The sequence below is a fragment of the Podarcis gaigeae genome, assembly GCF_964106915.1.
Source record: "Podarcis gaigeae genome assembly, chromosome: 16".
Lineage (NCBI taxonomy): Eukaryota > Metazoa > Chordata > Lepidosauria > Squamata > Lacertidae > Podarcis > Podarcis gaigeae.
The window spans coordinates 39419472-39441543 of NC_139693.1; the positions used below are offsets into that span (position 1 = coordinate 39419472).

Genomic DNA, 22072 nt, shown 5'->3' on the forward strand with positions numbered 1-22072 from the left:
AAAGAAGTTATGAATAATATTTTAAAAGAAAGAGAGATCCCAGATACATGGAAAGAAGCATTTATTACCTTGATTCCAAAACAAGATTCGGATTTAACACAAGTCAGAAACTATAGGCCTATTTCATTACTGAATATGGATTACAAACTATTTGCAGGGATTTTAGCGAAGAGAATGAAAAAGATATTGTTGAAAATCATCCATAAAGATCAAGCAGGTTTCCTTCCAGGCAGACAAATGAAAGATAATATAAGGAATATAATTAATATTTTGGAATATCTGACTGCCAGGAATGAGAAACAAGCGATATTAATGTTTGTGGATGCAGAAAAGGCCTTCGACAATATAGTATGGGATTTTATGCTGAAAGGTTTAGAGTACATGGATGTGGGGAAAGAGTTCTTCAATGGAATTAAGGCAATATACACAGAACAGAGAGCTAAACTGCTAGTCAATAATGTAATTACAGAGGATATAAAAATATCAAAAGGAACAAGACAGGGTTGTCCGCTCTCGCCATTATTATTTATAATGGTCTTAGATGTCTTTTTAAGTGCGATTAGACAAAATAAATCAATTAAAGGGGTAACAGTGGGGCAGAATGAATATAAAGTGAAAGCCTTTGCCGATGATCTGGTTATAACAATTGAAGAACCACTGGAAAGTGTAAAAGAAGTTTTGGAGGAAATAGAACAATTTGGAAAAATGGCAGGATTTAGAGTGAATAAGAAAAAGACTAAAATAATTGCTAAAAAATATGGAACAAAATAAGATAGAAATAATGCAACAACAGACAGAGATAGTGATTGTGAAAAAAGTAAAATATTTGGGGATTTGGCTAACACCCAAAAATATTGACCTGTTCCAGAATAAATATGTACCGGTTTGGAAGGAAATAAGGAAAGATCTAGAGGTGTGGGGCAGAATGAAACTGTCCTTTTGGGGCAGAATTTCCACGATAAAGATGAGTGTGCTTCCAAAGATGTTATTTTTATTTCAGACTATCCCCATTATAAAGGGGATAAGGGATCTTTAAAGAGTGGCAAAAAGTGATTTCAAGGTATATCTGGCAGGGCAAGAACCCAAGAATAAAATATAAGTTATTAACAGATGCGAAGGAAAGAGGAGGCTTCGCCCTGCCAGATATGAAACTATATTATGAAGCAGCATGTCTTTGCTGGTTAAAAGAATGGATAAAATTAGACAATAAGGAATTATTAGACCTTGAAGGTTTTGATAACAGATTTGGATGGCATGCATACCTACGGTGTGATAAGAAGAAAATTCATAAAGGTTTTGGGAACCACATCTTCAGGAATTCGTTGATAGAGGTATGGAGCAGGTACAAAAATTTATTGGAACCAAAAGTTCCACACTGGCTATCTCTGTTAGAAGTTATGAGTGTAAAGAAAATTAATATGAGAGGTAATTGGATCACATATGGTGAAATGGTGATTAAAGAGGAGGGAAAATGGAAGTTAAAGCCATATGAACAAATTAAAGAACATGTATATGATTGGTTGCATTATTTACAGGTTAATGAAATGTTTAAAAAATACATAAAAGAATGTGGATATGGAGAAAAAGATTCAAAGTTTCAAGTAGATATAATAAATAATGAATGTAAAATTTTGTCAAAAATGTATAAAATACTGTTGGACTGGAACATGAAAGATGAAGAGGTTAAATCGGTAATGATACAATGGGCCAAAGACTTCGGTTATAATATACAATTTGACGATTGGGAAAAATTGTGGAAAGAAAATCTGAAATTTACTGCATGTGCTGCGTTGAAGGAAAATGTTATGAAAATGTTTTACAGATGGTATATCATGCCGGTAAAATTAGCAAAAATTTATAAGACATGTAATAAGTGTTGGAAATGTAAAGAAAAAGAAGGAACATTTTACCATATGTGGTGGGAATGTAAGAAGGTGAAAGGTTTCTGGGATGCGATTTATAATGAATTGAAAAAGATGTTAAAATTTACTTTTGTGAAGAAACCAGAAGCCTTTCTTTTAGGAATTACAGGAAAAGAAATAAGAAGAAAAGACTGTAAACTCTTTCAGTATGCAGTTACAGCGGCAAGGATTTTATTGGCTCAAAAATGGAAACAAGAGGAATTACCGACAATAGAAGAATGGAGATTGAAATTGACAGACTATGCGGAATTGGACAAATTAACTGGGAAAATCAGATATGCCCGAGACCAAAGGTTCATCGAAGACTGGGGAAAGCTTGTGGAGTATCTGAAAAACAATGCTAGTGGGGTTTCGAGAGGCGCTGTAAAAACTGAGAGATATTGTTAAAAAAGAAATAGAAGGGAGAGGGAAGACAAACGGCAATATATGTAAATGGAATGTGTAATTAAGAGATAAACATGGATGATTGCCAGAGAAGCTGAAGGAAGTCCAAAAGAGATGTTTTGTTACAATTTGGTTAAAAACGTATAAATGTATTGGAAAATTAATAAAAAAATATTTTTTAAAAAAAATAAAAAGTGATATTTTGTTGATTAATTGGGGGTTTCCTTTGCAGTTGATTAAAAAGATTTCTAAATAAATTAGCTGTACCAATTAATTGTTTAATGTTGCACACAAATGCACACTAACTTTCATTGTAATAGTGTTACATTTAATTCTTGAAACCTGCCAAGTTTCCTTAGACTCTGTAGGGAGCCTTTCTCCAACAATTTTTTCACTGATCTCCAAATCATAACACTCTGGAAGAGTGGTCATTGCATTATCTTCTCTGCCATGCTACACTTTCAAACAGAGCTGGCCTAGCAATTAGGCAGCAGAAGTGCTCCCAGGTGGTACCACCGCCATTAATGCCAATTTTGAGCAAGATTGTGTCCATTTTGTGTGAGATCTCTCACAATTTTGGGTGAGATGTTACAGAAAATTGGTACAATCATGCCCCAAATTGGCACCAATGGCAGTACCACTTCTCTGCCAGTGCCAGATGTGGCAGGATGTGTAGTGGCAGCAGAACAGACCGTGGTGGCAGGAGCAGGTGGCTGGGGGCAGGAGTGGCTGTGCAAAGGAGCACTTTTCATTTTGCTTCAGGCGGTGAAACAGGACATTTTGCCCTTGCTTGCAAGCTGCTTCCTAGATTGAAGAAAATCCTTTGCTGGTCTGCTCATAGAACGTAATAATGAAACACCTTCCAAGACCTTGCTCATCTCTCTTTTTCAGTTCCAGATTTGTTTTTAGTGTTGCTCTCAACTTGGTGCCCCCTTTAAAGACAGTTTATAGCAGTGTGTTGCAGGGGAGGGGAGAGGCACCAAAAGATTTTCACCAATATAGTATTTGTTGTTTTGTGATTTCATATGGCAGGTGACACAGTTGACCAAGATGCTGGATGCTCTCCTTGAGCAAGAATATGATGACCCTGATGTGCTCGAGTGCTACTTCCTTGAAGCTCTATATTCTTCTTTAGGAGCCTGCCTCCTTGAAGCTGGAAGATCAAAATTTGATGACTTTATTAAACGTCTCTCCTCTATGTCAACTGTTAATGATGAGATGACTCTAGCTAAACCAGGGGAGTTGCCAGGTAGGATATAATCAGTCTTGTATGACATGGTTTGTTTCTGAAAGGGATTCCCAGGTACTGCAGCTTCACTTGCCTTCTGCAGTTCAGCACGTATCCCACAATGAAGATTTTCCTGCTCCTGCTCCCAAGCTGCTATTAGCACAACTGAGGGGGAAATACCGGCACCTGTATTTCTCTTAGCCTGCCTAATAGCAGCCTCTGAGAGATGACTCAGATTTGAGGAATGACATCAATCCACCTGACCCATGAAGGCATAGGTGGCGACTATCCAAGGCTTACAGATAGTTCTACTCTATGAGCTAAGAGCTCAGCCTTCCAGGGCCCACCAAGAAGCATAGCAGCAAAGCAAGCCTATTAGCATATATCAAAGCAAGTGCATAGATAAACACATCTAAACTCATCCTTGCAACAGCTAACAATTTGTTTTGGGGTCATACTGACTAGTCTCACCTTTGGTTCAACACAGGTGTACACATCCTTTACAGTGGCTGAATAGGGCTTTGCTGCAAGCCAAATGAAAAACTCTGAAGCCCATGCCTTTTCTGTTTAGCCCAGTGGCACTGAGGGAGTTTCATCTTGGTAATTTTTACCTTCCTTGAACTATGCTACGCAGCATAGAGATGGGACTTGGGGGGCTGCTGAGTAAGGACTTCAGTTCTTTGAAGTAAATAAGAAATGTTAATAGATTTTTCAGACAATCGTTATGTAAAGTAGAACATATTCTGTTTCTGCTTGATTACTTACTGAAACTGAGTTTCCTTCAATGGAAACTTCATGATCTACACTGAGTCACATGGCACTGTCTATGAAGCAAGTAGGAAGAAGAACCTGTCTCAGGATAACCCTATAATAATAATAAAAAGATTTGTTGCACTTACTATGATATCTTCTCCTCAGTGGATTAAGGTTATGTCCTACCCTTGGAACCACAGGCAGGTGCAATCAGTTTCCAAGGGAGGAAGTAGAGTCCCTGAACCATAAGGACATTTTGCCTGAAACAGGTGCTTTACAACAGTAATATTGAGAGCATAAAATTTATACTAAGGCCAAAGTATACACATACATTATCTGTCAATCTTTTGGGCCTAATTCTAGTGCTTTCTGATAATTTGGACAATGTGTTCAGCATGTTGTTTCTTGGCATACTATACTGGATGTCTCATTTGCAACATACCTCCAGTAATCATGAATGACTAATCTCTTACCATAAGTATGGTCTAAGCTATCATAATTGATTTATCTTCAGGCCAGCTTCCAACTTTATATGACTTTCACTTTGAGGGACTGATGAAAAAGTGGGTGCCTTGGAGCAAATTGGTCCCTGAATATATCCACTCACCCGAAGTGAAATTTATCGATATTCTGGGTAAGTGTGACTAAAGCTTTGCATAATTTAGTGGGAGTAATTAATGTCACAAGTTAATCAATTGCAGCTTGCAAACCTATTTATGCCTTGTCCGGAACATGAGAGGCATCCTTACATGGCTCATCTTCGTTGATCATCCCTGGGAGGCAGGATCACATGACAACATCTTGTAGCTCTAAGCTGGCTCAGGAGGCTCCACCCCAGTTACTGCCTTGCCTTGCCCAAGTTCAGAGCAGATTCCTTTACTTAGTGTTTCCACCAGCAGTTTCTTCGTATCTGTAGCTTTCTTGCTACCTGGTTTTCCTTAGAGTCCCTTCTCCAAGGAGAGCCAGTGTGGTGTAGTGGTTAAGAGCGATAGATTCATAATCTGGGGAACCGGGTTCGCGTCTCCGCTTCTCCACCTGCAGCTGCTGGGTGACCTTGGGCCAGTCACACCTCTCTGGAGTCTCTCAGCCCCACTCACCTCACAGAGTGTTTGTTGAAGGGGAGGAAGGGAAAGGAGAATGTTAGCCACTTTGAGACTCCTGAAGGGGAGTGAAAGGCGGGATATCAAGTCCAAACTCTTCTTTTCTTCTTCTCACGTTCTGTTGACCCTCCATCACCACCACCACCACCACCACCACCACCACCATCATCATCCTGTCACCTTCAGCCCTTCAATATAAGGAGTGGACATGTCCCATTTCTGGATGTCTTCCTCCCACTGGACAGAACAAACATTGGTCACTTACCATGAAAGTTCCTCTGATTCATAGAGTTATCCAGCTTATCCTCTTTAGGTAGCATGCTACAAATGGGTACAGCTTGTTCCACCCAGATGACCATGGTTTGGCCACCATGTACTTTCATCCACATCTGCTTGGCCTTCTCAGAGGAGGCTTCTGTTATTTTCTTTTAATGTTTCCCCCGCCTCAGATTTAGTTTACATGTGCTGTTCTCTGCTTGACAGTGGAGCCTCCTGAGCCAGTCTAGGCATACGAAACACCACCACATGAGACGACTTTCCTGGGCTATGGGTGGAGACAACCCATCTCTGGATATCTCCCTAAGACTGGGCAATAAGGGGCCAATGCTCTATTCTAAAATAGTGTGTCTAGAAACATTTTTCTTTTATCCTCTAAGCTGCTAGAGGAACAAACGACCCCTGGATGAGACAATGGGTCTTGTGTCTCTAAATGAATTCTGTTACTGGAGTGATTGTGCATTGAGTATCAATGCAAATCTATCATTTTAAAGCTGCTTGGTTTTCTTTTGCTCTCTGTATTCCAAGTTAACATACACACTCTTTAGTTCCCACAGTGGACACAACCCGTACAAACTGGCTACTAGAAAAGATGGTAAAAATCAAACACCCCGTTGTTCTGGTTGGAGAATCTGGAACCTCAAAGACGGCAACAACACAGAACTTTCTTAAGAAACTAAATCAAGACACAAATGTAAGGGTCCAGATTTTATGTAATTAGCCCTACACCTTTACTCCACTTCCAGTTAAGGAAAGAAGCTCATTCTCCTGTTGCAAAAAGGAGAGAAGGAGCAAAAAGCTGAGGGATGAGTATAGGGGTCAGATCCTTTGCTACACAGGTCCCCAGAATCTCTGGTTTCATACATACCCCTTTTTGCCTATTTAAGTCATGTCCTATGAGTGTCTACTGAGAAACAACTAGCGTGTTCAGTGAGGTTTATTGCCCTCAGGTAAATGTGTATAAGTTTGCAGACTTAGTCTGCTCCAGCAATGACTATATTTTAGTATTTTATTAAACAATATATCCACATGGCCTGACATTTTAAGAGAGAGAATGTATCAAAGTCAGTAAGACGCTTTTAAAAGCAATTTTTAAACTTAGTTATTTATTCTGTAAACTGGTACAAATGTGATAATCTTCCACAAATCAAAGAACATTAGAATGATTCAGATTTTAGATTAATGTCCTTTGTTGTTTAGAACAAATTTTAGAGAATTTATGTAAATATTAAATCTTATTTTTTAAAAATCCTCTTCTATAGCAGCAGCAGCAGCAGCAGGTTTCCCAAGTTTTCAAACATTACATTTCTCTAATATGACTAATATAACTAAATTGCTTCGTGCATTCTTGACTTATTTGTAGTGTTATTTGTAGTGTGAATTTTCTAAACCATTTTATATTTTTCCAAAATCTACCTGATATCATTGCCCTTGAACTAGTCACCCTCTCTCATGCAAACGTACCTCACAAGGGTGCTGCAATGATAAAATGGAAGGTGATAATGTATGCCACCCTGAAATCCTTGGAGGAAGGATAGGATAAACATGTAAATAAATAAAAGTAACTAATTTGAGACATTCTTATTACCATAATCTCCTGTACCTTGCCAGTCCACAAAACTGTTCTTTTCGAGAACTGAGTGCTAACATATTTTTGCTGCCATCAATCAGAAACACTGAAATGCATCTGTAAATCACAATTCCCCAATAAGTGGAGAAATACTACTGGGATTGTGTCTACTTCCTGAAATTAATATATTCTCTGTAATGATAGAGACACCCTGTTTTAATTTAACTATCACATATATAATCCCTTTTCAGCTTTTTACCTCTGCCTGCTGAGTAGGAAGTCCTTGGCATGAGCCTTCATTTCCCAATAACTCATTTTTAATCTTCCACTTCCAGGTGCTGCTTATCATCAACTTCTCCTCTCGCACTACCTCCATGGATATTCAAAGGAATATGGAAGCAAACGTGGAGAAACGGACCAAAGAGACCTATGGTCCCCCAATGGGAAAGCGCCTCATTGTCTTTATGGATGATATGAACATGCCCAGGGTAAGAATATACATACAAGTATGCAAGAACATCTCAAGACACATTCAAGCATTTTTAATGGAGCTGATGCCGGGAAGGGAATGCTTTGCATCCTTTGTTTCTGAAGAAACTTACATGTGTAAGAGGTGCTATTCTGGATCAGACCAAGGGTTCATTTAATCCAGGACCCTAACTGTAGTCAACCATATGCTAAGGGAAGCTCACAGACAGTGATATAATAGCAGTGCCCTGTGGTTTGCCCCCAGCTTCTAGCAGTCAAAGAACACCGCCTCTATCACAAAAGGTTCCATTGGGCTAGTCATGGCTATTGTCATTGGAGTACTCACAATATAAATCAGGCTCTGAGTAAACCCATTAAAGGATATGACTAATTTAGGTCCATTAGTCTTGATCTGAGTGGAATTTAGCTGGTTACAACTAATTGTCCAACATGTTTTCTGTTAACTTACTGTGATTCAGCCTTCCTTTGCATGATGCTCTCCAGATGTTTTGGACTTCCATCAACTCCAGCCAGCATGTCCAGTGGTCAGAGATGATGGAAGTTATAATGCAGAACATCTGGAAGGTTGGTCTAATCCTGCTACAGAACCATCAAAGCTTGCAGCAAACAACTTGGGTGTAAGAGGAAGGCACTGTACCTTCTTGTTGCAGTCATTGTTTATTTTCTGTCACCTGATAGAAAATGTACCTGGTACATTTGTAAAAGAGAGCCAATGCAACTTAGTGGTCAGATTGTCAGACTAGAACTTGAGCGACAAAGGTTCTGTTCTCTGGGTGACATTGGGTCTATCATTCTCTCATAGGAAAAAGAGAAAATCTGTCATAGGACAGGTGGAAAAACCATGTATGTTGTCCTGAGCTTTTGGAGGTGGTGTGGGATATAAATGTAGTAGTAGTAATAATAAATACTGAATAATAATAGATCACTCTTCAAGGTTTACTAACAATTTATCAATTAAATTCGAAATAAAGAAAAAAGAAAAAAGAATTTGGGGGCAGTAGCACCTTAGAGACCAACATTATGATCAAGGCATGCTTACTTCTCCAGGCATGTGAAAATTGTGTTGAATTTTTCACATATGAACATTTATTCCTTATTGTGAACCTGTGTGGAAAGTAGCAATGTGGAAAAAATATAATTAGTTTGCATCTTAATGCAGATTTCCCAAATTTTACACTTTTCAAACCAATGCACAAATTGAAACAAGGCTTTCTTTTTAAATTCTCCCTTCTCCAAATTTTGCAAAGCAGTTCATAAGCCAAAGAATGCAAAAAAACTGTATTACTGAATCAGCATACAAAAATGTATTCTAGTCAAATTGTGTGCATAAATATGTATATTAAGAGACATTAACAAAAATACATTTTCACTTGCCATTGCATGGTTGGCATCTGTCTGTCTCCAGATGTAATTGAAGAGTGTGCCATTGGGGGTAAAGTAAACTGCTGGAGAGTTACAGCGCCTGCTGTGGCTGTAGAGACCAATATGAGAGAGACATGCTTTATTGCAGCTGGGGAAGATGAAGGCATCTGGTTTCATTGTTACATATGCACCATGACATTTTTTTTTCTCTGCGCTCCTCCCAGCAGTCATTTCTCCTCTGGTCACTGCTGTGGATACTCAACCTGACTGTGTCTCCAGGCACTGCAGTTGTCTGCAAAGGATTCCCACACAGTGGGGTTAAAGTTGCTGGCCTTCATACCACATTTGCGGCATTATAACACAGAGTCGGTCTGCCAACAGGCCTGGTGCCTGAGGTCAGCTTCCTGTAATGCACATCCCACATCCTTGTGGAACCTGCCTTGGGGCAAACTGAATTTAAGTTTGGAAAACTTGAGTGAAATCAAAGCCATCAGATTCAGTCATCTGACATTGACAGGAGATTTATAAATATTGTTGATGGTAGTTGAAAAGAGGGGTATAACTCAAGCTGCTTGTTGGTAGCCCTTCTGTTTTTTGTTTAAGCATTTTAACTCTCTTGTTGTTCAAAGGTTGATGAATATGGGACCCAACAGCCTATTGCGCTGCTGAAGTTACTCTTAGAGAAAGGCGCCTTGTATGATCGTGGCAAGGAGATGAACTGCAAGTACCTCCGTGACCTTGGCTTCATTGCTGCCATGGGCAAAGCTGGGGGAGGCCGTAATGAAGTTGACCCACGATTCATTTCGCTCTTTAGCGCTTTCAACGTGCCATTTCCTTCAGAGTCATCACTGCACTTGATATACGCCTCCATTTTAAAAGGCCATACTTCGGTAATCTGAATTATTTATACAGAGAGATATACAGAGAGATATACAGAGAGATACAGAGACCTGTACAGAATTTCAATACTTGTCTAAGAATTGCCCTCAAACCTCCCCTGCCCCAGAGTAATGGACTACTGTCAAAAATTGTAGCCATCCTGCTGCTGTTTAATCTCTTAGTATAACCTCTGAAAATATCCCTACATTTTCTTCTGTGGTGTAACAGCAAATCTTTTATTGCATTTTCAATGTGGCCACATTCCTAAATATATAAATTTAATAAATAATAAATAGTAATAACCCTTCAAGTAATGAAGGCTTAGTGAACTGAAATGCAGAGCTCCTTCTGAATCTTGTTCTGTAGTTCTTGTGAGCTAGCCAGTATGCTGCGGGATGTCATAGAAAAAAAAAATCACATATGGGCTGATAGGAATATTGGCCTGGAGCCTCCATCTGACCTCAGGGACTTCTCATCTGGCTTTCAGCATAAGCCTGGATCTGAAGCCCACTAACCCTTTACTATACACTTCAGCACCATTTTCCAATAGATACAGAGATACAGGTAAAGGATTCAGTGAAGCTCTCCTTGCTAGAGTGGACTGTAACAAATGGTCTGCGGGAGATCAAATATGTCAACTGCATACTCTTACATAAATTGTGGGTGAGGTGCGTTGCAAGAGGCAGACTCTGCCAAACACACTTGGAATGAGGGGGTTCAGGCATTGTGTGGAAATGAATCAGGGGGCAGAGCCAATGCTGCTGGCTCTTTTCCCCAGCAATCTTGCTCAAGGCAAAATCTAATCCCATGTTAATAAATAGACCCCAGTGCCCATTGTCAATGCTGGGTTTACCAAGCTGTGTTTTCAAGAAGCCTTTTCCAAGAAGTCATTACTTTAGAAAATGATTTGTCAGTCACGTATAGAGGTCATCAACAAGCATGTATGCATGTGGGATGCAGGAAAGGTGTTCCTAACGTAAGTTGAAAGCATAGTTTGTTTGCCGTTTGATGGAAAACATTGCAAGATAAAGTAAGCTTTAAAGAAAAACCCTTCTCACAATTGTCTCTTGAAAACATCTCCCCCTATTTTATGTTCGCAGATTTTCAATGAATTGATAGCTGCAATTGCTGACAAGATGACAGCCTCTACACTGACACTTTATCAAATGATAGTCCGTGACTTACCTCCAACTCCTTCAAAATTCCATTACATTTTTAACCTGCGGGACTTGTCCAGAGTTTACAATGGACTTGTTCAAACAACACCAGAACGGTGAGTGAACAGGCACCTAGCTTTTCGCTGGAATTGTAACAATATTCAAATTGTTAATTCAGTTCAAGCATACCAATTCATAAAAAGTTACTCCAAATTGGAAGAAGTGGGCTCAGATAAGTTACAAATTCTGCATTTGTGAAAGGCAGCCTACTAAGTCCCATGTTTTGTATTTGCTGATTTGACCCAGTTTTTGTTTTATTATAGGTTCCAGACAGTTGCACAGATGGTGAGAGTATGGCGGAATGAGTGCCTGCGGGTTTTCCATGACAGGCTGATTAATGAAGTTGACAAAGCTCTGGTGAGTTCTATCCTTTTTACTGCTGCTGACTTAATATCCATTTGGCTACTTTAAGACAGCTGTGTGCCTCTCTGAAATAAAATCATCGGCTCAAGCAATGCTCTATATGATGCAGTTGTTTTACTTCCATCCTGGGCTTTTTTCATCTGGAACTCAAAAGAACTCAGTTTTAGCACCTCTCAGGTTGGTTCTGATGCATCTCAGGTGGGGACCATTGCCATTCTAAGAGAACAAGGAAAGCGTTCATGGTGACTTCTGGCACTTCTTTTTCTAGAAAAATAGCACTGCTTGTATCCCATGAATTTGTAAGAGGGTTGCTCCTACTAAAGACTGGCTTTCAGAACTGAGCTGCGATAACATAGAATGGACACTGTCATAGGGGCAGGCAGGAGCTAGTGCCCCATGGACTGTTACTTCTACTGATACAGGAAGGTTTGTTTTTGGCTTTATGCTTGAACTGGGAGCTGTAGCAGTCATTTCTAAATCCATATCAAACCTTAAAACAGCCTCTCAATCCCTCTGCTAATCCAGAGCCTCCAAAATAGTCACATTCCTAGGGTTTCCGTTACATTTCATACCATAAACACCAAGATGTTCAAAATCCCACAAAAGTAAACATTGTCACCCCATTAAAGGGGCATGTAAATTAAACCCCTGAACATAGTTGCTATATCTGCAGAACACACATTAGTTGTAGAACCTCTCCCTTCTGCCACTCCTGCTCTTTCTGTCTCTCTCTCACAGACTCACAATGTGGAATGTTGCTTGCCATTAAGAATTTACAATCCATTGGCATCATCAGTACTCTGAGACTGAGCTCAGTGGTAAACTGTATGCTTTTCATATGGAAGACTCCAATTTCAGTCCCAGTCACCTTTATTTCAAAGGATTTCTGGTAGCAGAACTGGGAAAAACCTGTGCCTGAAGCCTTGGAGAGCAGTATTGATTGAATGGCCTGATGAATTATAAAGCAACTTTCCATACACATAGGTTCTGATTAGATTCTTGCACAAAACATTCCTTGGGATGAATTCTGCAGACCTTTGTGGGGTTTTTTTTTATTTAATCAAGTTAGTGCATGAGTCCTTGTGAGGCAGAATGGAGAGGACTGGTCCTAAATAAAGAATTGAAAATTTCTTTCTTTCTTTCTTATATATTATAAGGTTGAAGGCCATATACAAGCCCTGGTGGAAAGCAATTTCAAAGACGACTTAGAGCATGTTATGAGAGACCCTATACTTTTTGGAGACTTTAGGATGGCCCTAAATGAAAGTGAGCCTCGTGTTTATGAAGATATTCAGGACTACGATGCTGCCAAAGCTCTCTTTCAGGTATAGAGACTAAATTGGTGTGTGGTGTATTTATTTTCATTGTAGAAGGTTTGAAGATTTCACTATAGAAAAGGAGATTAAAAGACACATATATGGGATTCTTCCTGTATTTTTTGTGTATGTTACTTGGTTATAACAACTGGATATTTGTTATGTATGCCCTTATCATTAGTATTAATTCACCTGTTGGGTGTGACTATTAGTGGATACCAAAAATAAGTAGCATTCTCTTTTGGCCAAGTGAGAAATTAAGACTACAATTTTATGTACACTTACATGGGTGTAATCTCCATGGAACACACTGGAATTTATTTCTGAGTAAATGTGTATAGGGTTACATTGTACAATTCTGATATTCCTTTCATTCAGTGTTTCCAGCATTTAATTATTTATTTAAAAATATTTGTATACCGCATTCAAATATATCAAAGCGGTTTGCAGCAATAAAGTCATAAAACCTTCCAGTAAATGTGTAAAAAGTTGAAAACAAACACCAGTAAACCCTTATGGAAGGATGTACTCTTTAACTGCTTGCATAGGCCTAGTAGAATTGAAGAGTTTTCAGCAGGCATTTAAAAGGTTTTCTTCTGTTCTGAAGGGTAGGACCCAAGCCAATGGATTCAAGTTACAAGCAATGAGATTCTGAGTAAAAATAAGGAAGAACCTTCTGACAGTAAGAGCTGTTCGACAGTCTTCCTCGGGAGATTGTGGACTCTCCTTCCTTGAAAGTTTTAAAGCAGAGGTTGAATGTCCATCTGCCACGGATGTTTTAGTTGAGATTTTTGCATTGCAGGGGGTTGCATTGCAGAGGGTTGGTCACTTCCAACTCTACAAGTCTATGATTCTATGATAAGGTGCCTGCTAAATCTCTAGTGGCAGAGGGTTCCACAGGACTGGGCCAATGACACAAAATGCTTGATTTCCCACTGTTGTCAAACTAGCCTCACCAACTCGGGGAACAATCAGCAACACTCCTGCCAATGATCTCTGTGATTAAGCAGGGATATCAGGATTCAGGCAATCCCAGTGTTGCTGTTGTTTAACACCCTGCTCTTTTGGTGTTGAAACCCTTCCACAAGCTCACTCTTTTCGCCTTTCCCTTGCAGGAGATTCTTGAAGAGTACAATGAACTGAATACTAAAATGAACCTGGTGCTGTTTGACGATGCCCTGGAGCATTTGATTCGTGTTCATCGCATCATAAGGATGGACCGTGGTCATGCTTTACTTGTTGGAGTTGGTGGCTCAGGGAAGCAGTCCCTGGCAAGATTAGCAGCTTATACAGCAGGATGCGAGGTTAGTGGGTCATTAGTTTGCTTTTTTATTTTAGATTATCACCTTTCCCTGTCCTTGAAGGCTTGGATTACATACTAGCTTTGAGTTGTACCCAAAGCTAGTCCTACTCACAATAGACCCACTGACGTTAATGTACACTACTAACGTAGATCCATTAATATCAGTATGTCTGTTCTGAGTACAACTTAGTTGGATATAAGTACTGTAATTAATTTTAAAAGCCCTGGGGGGGAAAGGCAAATTGTCAGCTACCAACTCGCCTAAATAAAATGGCCTTATATCACCCCGGGAGAGACAGAATCAGGTTTTGTTTTACTTCTTAAATGAAGGAATTGCAACTCAAGGGAATGTCCCTGCCTGCACTTCACCAATCAGTGCTTCAGGTGAAAATAATACAACTAATTTCATACTTTACTTTTAGGTTTTTGAAATAGTTCTGAGCCGTGGTTATGGAGAAAACAATTTGCGGGAAGATCTTAAATCTTTGTATGTAAAACTTGGGATTGAGAATAAAATAATGATATTCCTATTTACTGATGCTCATGTGGCAGAGGAAGGGTTCTTGGAACTCATCAACAACATGCTAACATCAGGTAACGACATACCTATGGTGTGACCACACGGTGTACAGGGCTGGGCCACCCATGAGACAATGTGAGGCAACAGCCTTGGGTGGCAGGATTTGCAGGGGCATTGCCTGCTGCTGCCCCCACAGCCACAGTGGCAGTGACAGCTGCAAATACTCCTTGGAGTCTGGAACTGTCACCTCTCCAGCAGACTCTTGGTGAATAGGAGGCACTGCTGGTCTCCTCCCACCCTTGTTTCCAGTGCAGATCTTTATTCCCGCCCCCCTTGTTTCTCATGTAGATATTTATTCACCTCTTCTTTCCAGGGGGAGGAGCCATTTTGTGGTCACCTCACATTCCAAAATGTCTTGTGCGGACCCTGATGGTGCATCCACACTTGGAATAATGTGTATAGTTCTCGTCACCTAACCTCAAAAGCTATTCTAGATTTGGAAAAGGTTCAGAAAAGGGCAACCCAAATGATCCTGGCAATCACAAGTGGATAGACTGATGTTGCATTCAGATCCTGCTTGCAGGCTTCCCACTGAAAGAACATGATTTTGTACCAGATGGGCTCTTGGTCTGCTCTCATGTTCTTTAAAGTGTTGAGCCTTAATTCTCTACAATTCTTCATATTTTATAGAGTGGAGTTGGAGGGTGTGGGGGGCACTGTAGCCATCTGCCTCTGTGCAATGATAGGAAATCCCACTTGGAAGAAGATGAGTGTGCTTTGCATCACATAAAATAATCATGGTCATTATGCATTGCAATCTGAAGTTTATTGGGTGAGATAACCCAGACAGCAGATTACCGGAGGTGGTAGGATGTTCACCATGGAGTAGTAGCTTCTTTTAACTTATCTTCATTTAATAGGAATGGTGCCAGCCCTATTCCCAGATGACGAAAGAGACAATATTTTAAATCAGATTACAAGTGAAGCAATGAAAGCTGGAGCTGCCCCAGCCAAAGAAAGCGTCTGGCAGTACTTTGTAAACAAGAGTGCCAACAACCTCCATATTGTCCTTGGGATGTCCCCAGTTGGTGAAACACTGAGAACACGTTGCCGAAATTTTCCAGGTATGTATGTATGTATGTATGTATGTATGTATGTTAACAGGCATCCCCTCTCTGCCCCTGGGATGCAGATAAATGAAACTGAAAAGTGGGTATTAGCTTAGTTTTCATAAGTGGAGAGCAATGGTTTTGAATCTCTGTTCTGTTGAACTTTGAAGTTATTATTACTATTTTTTAAAATTATTGGTCACTTTTCATCCCCAAGGTAACGCAAAGTGGCTTACAATATAAAAATGAGCACATGCATTGAAACTGACACTTAGTCAGCGTGAGTGTGAGCTCCCTGATTTATCTTTTAAGACTGTTTTAATGAGTATAGAAACCTATTAACTTTTAACTTTAGTTTTTAGTTTTTAGATTTTAGTTTTAGTTTTAAATTAGTAAGTAGGAGGACGCCTCTTTCTATCGGGGAGACAACCATTGACCTTGAAACTGCGGCGGTTGCATGAAGAGAGAAATGACTAAGCAATTATACAGCCCTGTTTGTGGGAGAGGAACTGGGAAACGTACCAGAGATTCTAGAGATTTAGACGACACAGAGGAACTGAGATGCCTGCCTCTTGCTAAACAAACAAAAATTAGTGAATCTGAAGGTACAAAGGATATTTTTAATGTTCCAGTTTCGAACTCTTTCACACTGCTAGCAGAGATGAATGGCGAGGAGACCATTGTGAGAGAGCCTTTTGATAACCTGCCTACTAAACCTTCAAGCAAGGGTAATGCTGGTATCCACTCGAATGACTGCGCTAGAGCCCGTGAAAGCTGCATTGATGAGATACTATTTGAACACTCGTCTACTCTAGACCTAGTTGCTAAAACGGTGGACTATATCTTTAAATACATAAAAGACATCCGAGGATCCTTGGAGAAGATTATCTCGCTTGTATCCCTAACAGGTAAAGACAGTTCCCCTGATTTATCACCTGAGATGAAATCCATACAATTGTCCAGAGCACCCGTTTTACCTCACACCTCCTGTACAATTTCTCAAGTTGTTGGCAATCAGAAAAGTGAGCAAAGTGAGCAAGATAAGAAGGAACAACACTATGCACCTCCTCACAAACTGCTGCTCCAAGCTACTAAAATTTGCTTAACGGTTTGCCCCTTTAGAGGCAAGGTGATAAACTGGCATTATAAGAGTGATATAAGGAGACACCTAGCGGAGCTCCTGGGGGTAATCCCTAGCTCTATTGACCTGAAGCATTCTGTCCATATTAGCAGCAGACCTCAGAGGCAGAGAGTGCTGCTCTCCTTTAAAACCAAAAAGCTCCCTGTACTTATTATGTCCTCAAGAAGCCTTCTAATTAACTATGGAATCTTTGCTACAAGAGTCTTTACCAATACCAAGATCTGCCCCCTCTTACCAAACTGCCTGCTCAAAAAGAAAGCAGACAAGTCTGAGGGTTTGCCAATTGCCACGACTCCAACTCCCCTGGCCGCAGATCTAATTAGCTGGACTGACCCCCCCTGCCTCCACTGACAAAGGCTATACATCTGGAGAATTCTACGGAGCGTGAGTTACTTCTATCCTTCTCCCAATTGCCAAAACTGGAGCGAACGGAGATAACGGACAGACTGGATGAATTGCTACTCTGTCTCCGTAACTCAGAAGATCATGTTCAGGTAAATAAGATGAATTTCTCACCAATTGAAGAGCAGTCTACACAAGCCCAAGTGGAACCCGTTTTAACGACCTTTGATCGGCAACCTGGCTGTACACGGCCTCGGGATGTCAAGCCTGGGCAGGATATAGTGAAAGATTCGACAACCCTCTGGTCAAACTCGGAAGCTGTGGCAAGACTGAATGCTCTTTTGGAGGCAAACCGAAAAGGATGTCTTCCACCTGCCTTACACTGCATGTTCCCTACAGCAACCGCTGACCCAAAAGGCCCACCCCTCTCAATTTTAGAGCATACCTTAAATGCAGAGTCTATGGACCTGTCGCTAAGTGATACCCCCGTGCACCAGAACCCATCCCCGCAGCCACCAAAAATTAAGCCTCAATCTATGGCTGCTGCTGCTGCTGCTGCGGTAAGTGGCATTTGGAAATTGCCGGGTAAGCAAGCTACAATTACTTCCTTCTTCCAGCCTATTGCCCCCCCTCGCCGCACGCATTCCCAGGTGGATTCTGCCGTGTCGGCTCCACAAGGCCCGGCATGACTCGAAGGGGTGACCAGGAGATCACTTACTTTCTTATCCTGGAATGTAGCTGGCATTAAACCTAAGCTGATGGACCCATCCTTTGTCGCCTACATAAAAGGCAGTCGTATTCTTTTACTGCAAGAGACCTGGGCTTGTGAGGGCTTCTCCTTATCAGGGTATAAGGGCTTCTACCTGAATGCACACCAGAATTCACTATCACCTGGTAGACCACAAGGTGGACTGGCTACCTTAGTTTCTTTGGCCTTAAATCTGCAGGTGGAACAAATCGACATCCAGTCGTCATCCATGCTGGGTGTAAAGCTACAAACAGCGGAGGAAGTGTTCGTGGTGATTAATGTTTATTTGCACCCAACCTACAAGAAAAACCTGGTGGACCAAAGATGGAGGGGAATTCAACTGACTCTTGAAACTCTCCTAGAGAAATATCCTGAAGCCTCCTTCCTAGTTGCAGGAGATTTCAATGGCCGATTGTCTCACTCTGATAAATCATTATTTGCTAAATATAATAAATATCCCCCACTACCCATTTTAACCTCAGACCTTTTACCCAGGAATTTTAAAGACAGTGTTGCTACATACGCAGGTTTTAAATGTAGACAAACTTTGATGTCTCTTAATTTTCACCTTTTAAACGGAGCTCTCAGTTCTGATTACCCTGCCGAATTTACTTTCTGGTCAGGCTCCCGAGCCTCTACCATAGATTTTATTTGGACATCAGTAGACCTAATTCCCAAAATTTCTAACTTTAGGGTGGTAACAAGGCTGGAAAGTGACCATTTTCCATTAGAACTCTCTCTGACCCTGGATGGAGAATTGGCTACCTATTCCTGTGTGCCTATTACAAATAACCAGCTTCAGATGAGGCCCACTGCCTTAAAATGGACCGACAATTTGGCTCAACGGATAAATGAACTCCTTCGGTCTGACCAACTGCAAGAGACAAGGGACTCCCTTGTCCAGGCAGTTGAGCCACTGCCAATGTATGACAAATTAGTAGATCTGCTAAAACCTTCGTTGACTAAGGCCTCGGTAATGAATAGTAACCATTTCTCTCATAAAAAGTGGTTTGACGAGAAATGTAGACACTTCAAGAACAACCTATATAATGAATTCTTGGCATATAGGGCATCAAATGACCCCGCACCTAGCAGTCACCTTATGAACCTCAAGAGAAGGTATAAAGCACTATTAAAGGAAAAGAAGCTTGCAGCAGAAAGAAATGATTGGAACAACCTTCTAAAAGCTGCAGAAAATAGAAATCCCTCCTTTTGGCACCAAATTTCTCAATACCTGGGTAGACCGTGGTCAAGGATAGAACCCCAAATTTCAGCTGACACCTGGGAAAGCTTCTTCTCCGATTTATATGCAGCTCACGCTGCCAGCGGAGAAAGGATAGAATTGGCCCCCTTGCCTGAGTGGGATCCTGTTACCTGCTCTGAAGTGGAAACACTTATAGGCCAATTTGAGGCGGGCAAGGCACCCGGAGACGATCTTATCTCCATAGATGTTATTAAAGCCAATAAGGATTGGTGGTGTCCACCCTTAGCAGCTCTTTTTACTTATATAAACAAAACAGCACAATTTCCTCCAAGCTGGAACTCTGCACTGATTGTGTTAATCCACAAGAAAGGGCCGCACACAGACCCGGCCAATTTTAGACCAATTAGCCTGCTAAATGTTATCGGGAAGATCTATTCAAGATTTCTACTTAACAAATTAACGACCTGGATGGAAAGCAACAACATCATCACAGAGGAACAGGCGGGTTTCCGCCCTGGAAGATCAACAACAGACCAAATCTTGATCCTAAATCACTTGGCCACCAAGTATGCTGACAATGGCCTAAAAGCCCTCCACGTCGCCTTTATAGACTTTAAGCAGGCTTTTGATCTAATTCCCAGGAACCAGCTATGGGCAAAATTGGCAGCGACATCTATCGACCGCCGCCTTCTCCTGCTGATTATTAATTTGCATACAAATACCTTCCTGAGGATGGGACGCGGGTGGCGCTGTGGGTTAAAGCCTCAGCGCCTAGGGCTTGCCGATCGAAAGGTCGGTGGTTTGAATCCCCGCTGCGGGGTGCGCTCCCATTGCTCGGTCCCAGCGCCTGCCAACCTAGCAGTTCGAAAGCACCCCCGGGTGCAAGTAGATAAATAGGTACCGCTTACTGGCGGGAAGGTAAACGGCGTTTCCGTGTGCAGCTCTGGCTCGCCAGAGCAGCTTTGTCACGCTGGCCACGTGACCCGGAAGTGTCTTCGGACAGCGCTGGCCCCTGGCCTCTTGAGTGAGATGGGCGCACAACCCCAGAGTCTGTCAAGACTGGCCCGTACGGGCAGGGGTACCTTTACCTTTACCTTTTACCTTCCTGAGGATTAGGCTAGATAGCAAGGGGCTAGTCTCCAATCTGGTTGCCACCACTAGGGGGGTAAGACAGGGCTGTTTGCTTGCCCCTGCCCTGTTTAATTTCTATATTAATTCGCTAGTGGTGCATATGGCAAATACTGATTTCCATCCACCAAAACTGGCAGGACGAGCCTTGAATGTCCTGCTGTATGCGGACGATGCCGCCCTATTAGCTACATCCCCCATCGGATTAAGGAGGATGCTTCGAGCTCTTCATAAATATGTGACCCAACATGAGCTCCAACTAAATTATGCCAAGACCAAAATAATGGTCTTTGCCGCTCGACCGAAACCTAATTTATGGTCAATTAATGGTATTCCTTTAGAGCAGGTCAGCTGCTTCAAATACCTGGGTCAGGTTGTTAGATCAAATAGGTCCTTCTTGGCGCACAGAGAATACATAGCCTCGAACGCATCGAAAGCAGCCTTGGTGATTAGAACCCTGTACTCTAAGAAACAGGCACAAACTGTCAAAGTTGCCTTGTGACTCTTTAAAATGAAAGTCCTCCCTCTTCTACTGGTGGGCATTGCCTTGGGCTCACGTAGGGACTTTGAAAAATTGGAATCTATCCAAACCCAATTCCTCAGGGCCATACTCAGGATCCCCCCCTCCGTGGCAGGTGCGATCATGAGATTGGAAACCGGTTGCCAAGCCTTTAGGTATGTGGCCCTGAAAGCGAAGTTATGGCTTTGGCTTAAGCTTTGCTTCAGACCGGTGGGTTTGGCCCCCTTGATTCTGAGGGATAACTTTAAATCTCCATGGGAAGGGGAGATAGTGGAGGAAGTGCAGAAGTGCGGGTTGTCCTCCCTTTATATAGAGTCCATGACGTATAGCCACGCAAAGGCGGTGATCGCCCAAAGATTAAGGGATATTGCGAGACAGGAGGACATAGCCCGTGTGAAACCTGGGCTGTTTCTGGGGGAGCAGATGTACCGAGCTGCTCCAGCTCGCTACCTGGCGGATATCCACTACGTGGAATACCGCAGACTATTTACCGCGGCTAGGCTGAATGTTCTTGACTCGGCGGTTCTGAAGGGAAGATATGGAGGAGTCCCATATGACCAGAGATTATGCCATTGTGCGTTGGGTGAGGTAGAATCCACAGAGCACATTTTAATGAGCTGTCCCTTCTACAACGATTTAAGACAGTATCTTATAACCCCATACTTACCTCAGCTTAGTCCCCGACAAAGAGGAAAGCAGACAGCATATCTGCTAAATAAGTCTTCTAGGAAAACAACTTTGTCAGTGGCTAAATTCCTTTTCCTGGCACTCAAGCGTCGGAAACGTACAATTGAATGCCTTGATGTGGGTTATCTGTGAGAGGTTTAGTGCTGTGGCCCTACCTTATTCATGTACCCCTATGATGTTTTAGTTCATGATGTTTTAGTTCATAATTCTGTATTGTGTTTTATTTCTGTGTTTTATTTCTGACTATCGGTCGAATAAAGGAAATTGATTGATTGAAACTGACATGAAAGGAGGGAGGGGGACAAATAGAAATCTGACAGATTTTTAAAAGGCAGGAGTAAAACATTCCACTCACTTGAGCCCACTGATTATTAAGGACCAAAGGCCTGGCGAAAAATCAATCAATCAATCAATCAATCAATCAGTCTTTATTACGGTCCAGAGACCCAACAAATCATTACAAATCAATACACAATTCATACAGCCTACCTCCAGGTTAATCAAGCATTTT

The 22072-nt window shown here is 41.4% G+C and overlaps 1 protein-coding gene across 2 annotated transcripts in view; it reads left to right on the plus strand.

Annotated features, from left to right (window-relative positions):
* Positions 1-22072, plus strand: part of DNAH10 (dynein axonemal heavy chain 10) — a 141559-nt gene that overhangs the window by 83641 nt on the left and 35846 nt on the right. For both annotated transcript variants that reach the window (XM_083716644.1, XM_083716645.1), the window contains 11 exons: positions 3339-3555; positions 4802-4921; positions 6212-6357; positions 7569-7721; positions 9714-9974; positions 11064-11236; positions 11444-11537; positions 12701-12868; positions 13975-14163; positions 14585-14756; positions 15603-15806. In XM_083716644.1, coding sequence (XP_083572770.1) covers positions 3339-3555; positions 4802-4921; positions 6212-6357; positions 7569-7721; positions 9714-9974; positions 11064-11236; positions 11444-11537; positions 12701-12868; positions 13975-14163; positions 14585-14756; positions 15603-15806 — 1897 coding nt within the window. The remainder of the gene's footprint in view (positions 1-3338; positions 3556-4801; positions 4922-6211; positions 6358-7568; positions 7722-9713; positions 9975-11063; positions 11237-11443; positions 11538-12700; positions 12869-13974; positions 14164-14584; positions 14757-15602; positions 15807-22072) is intronic.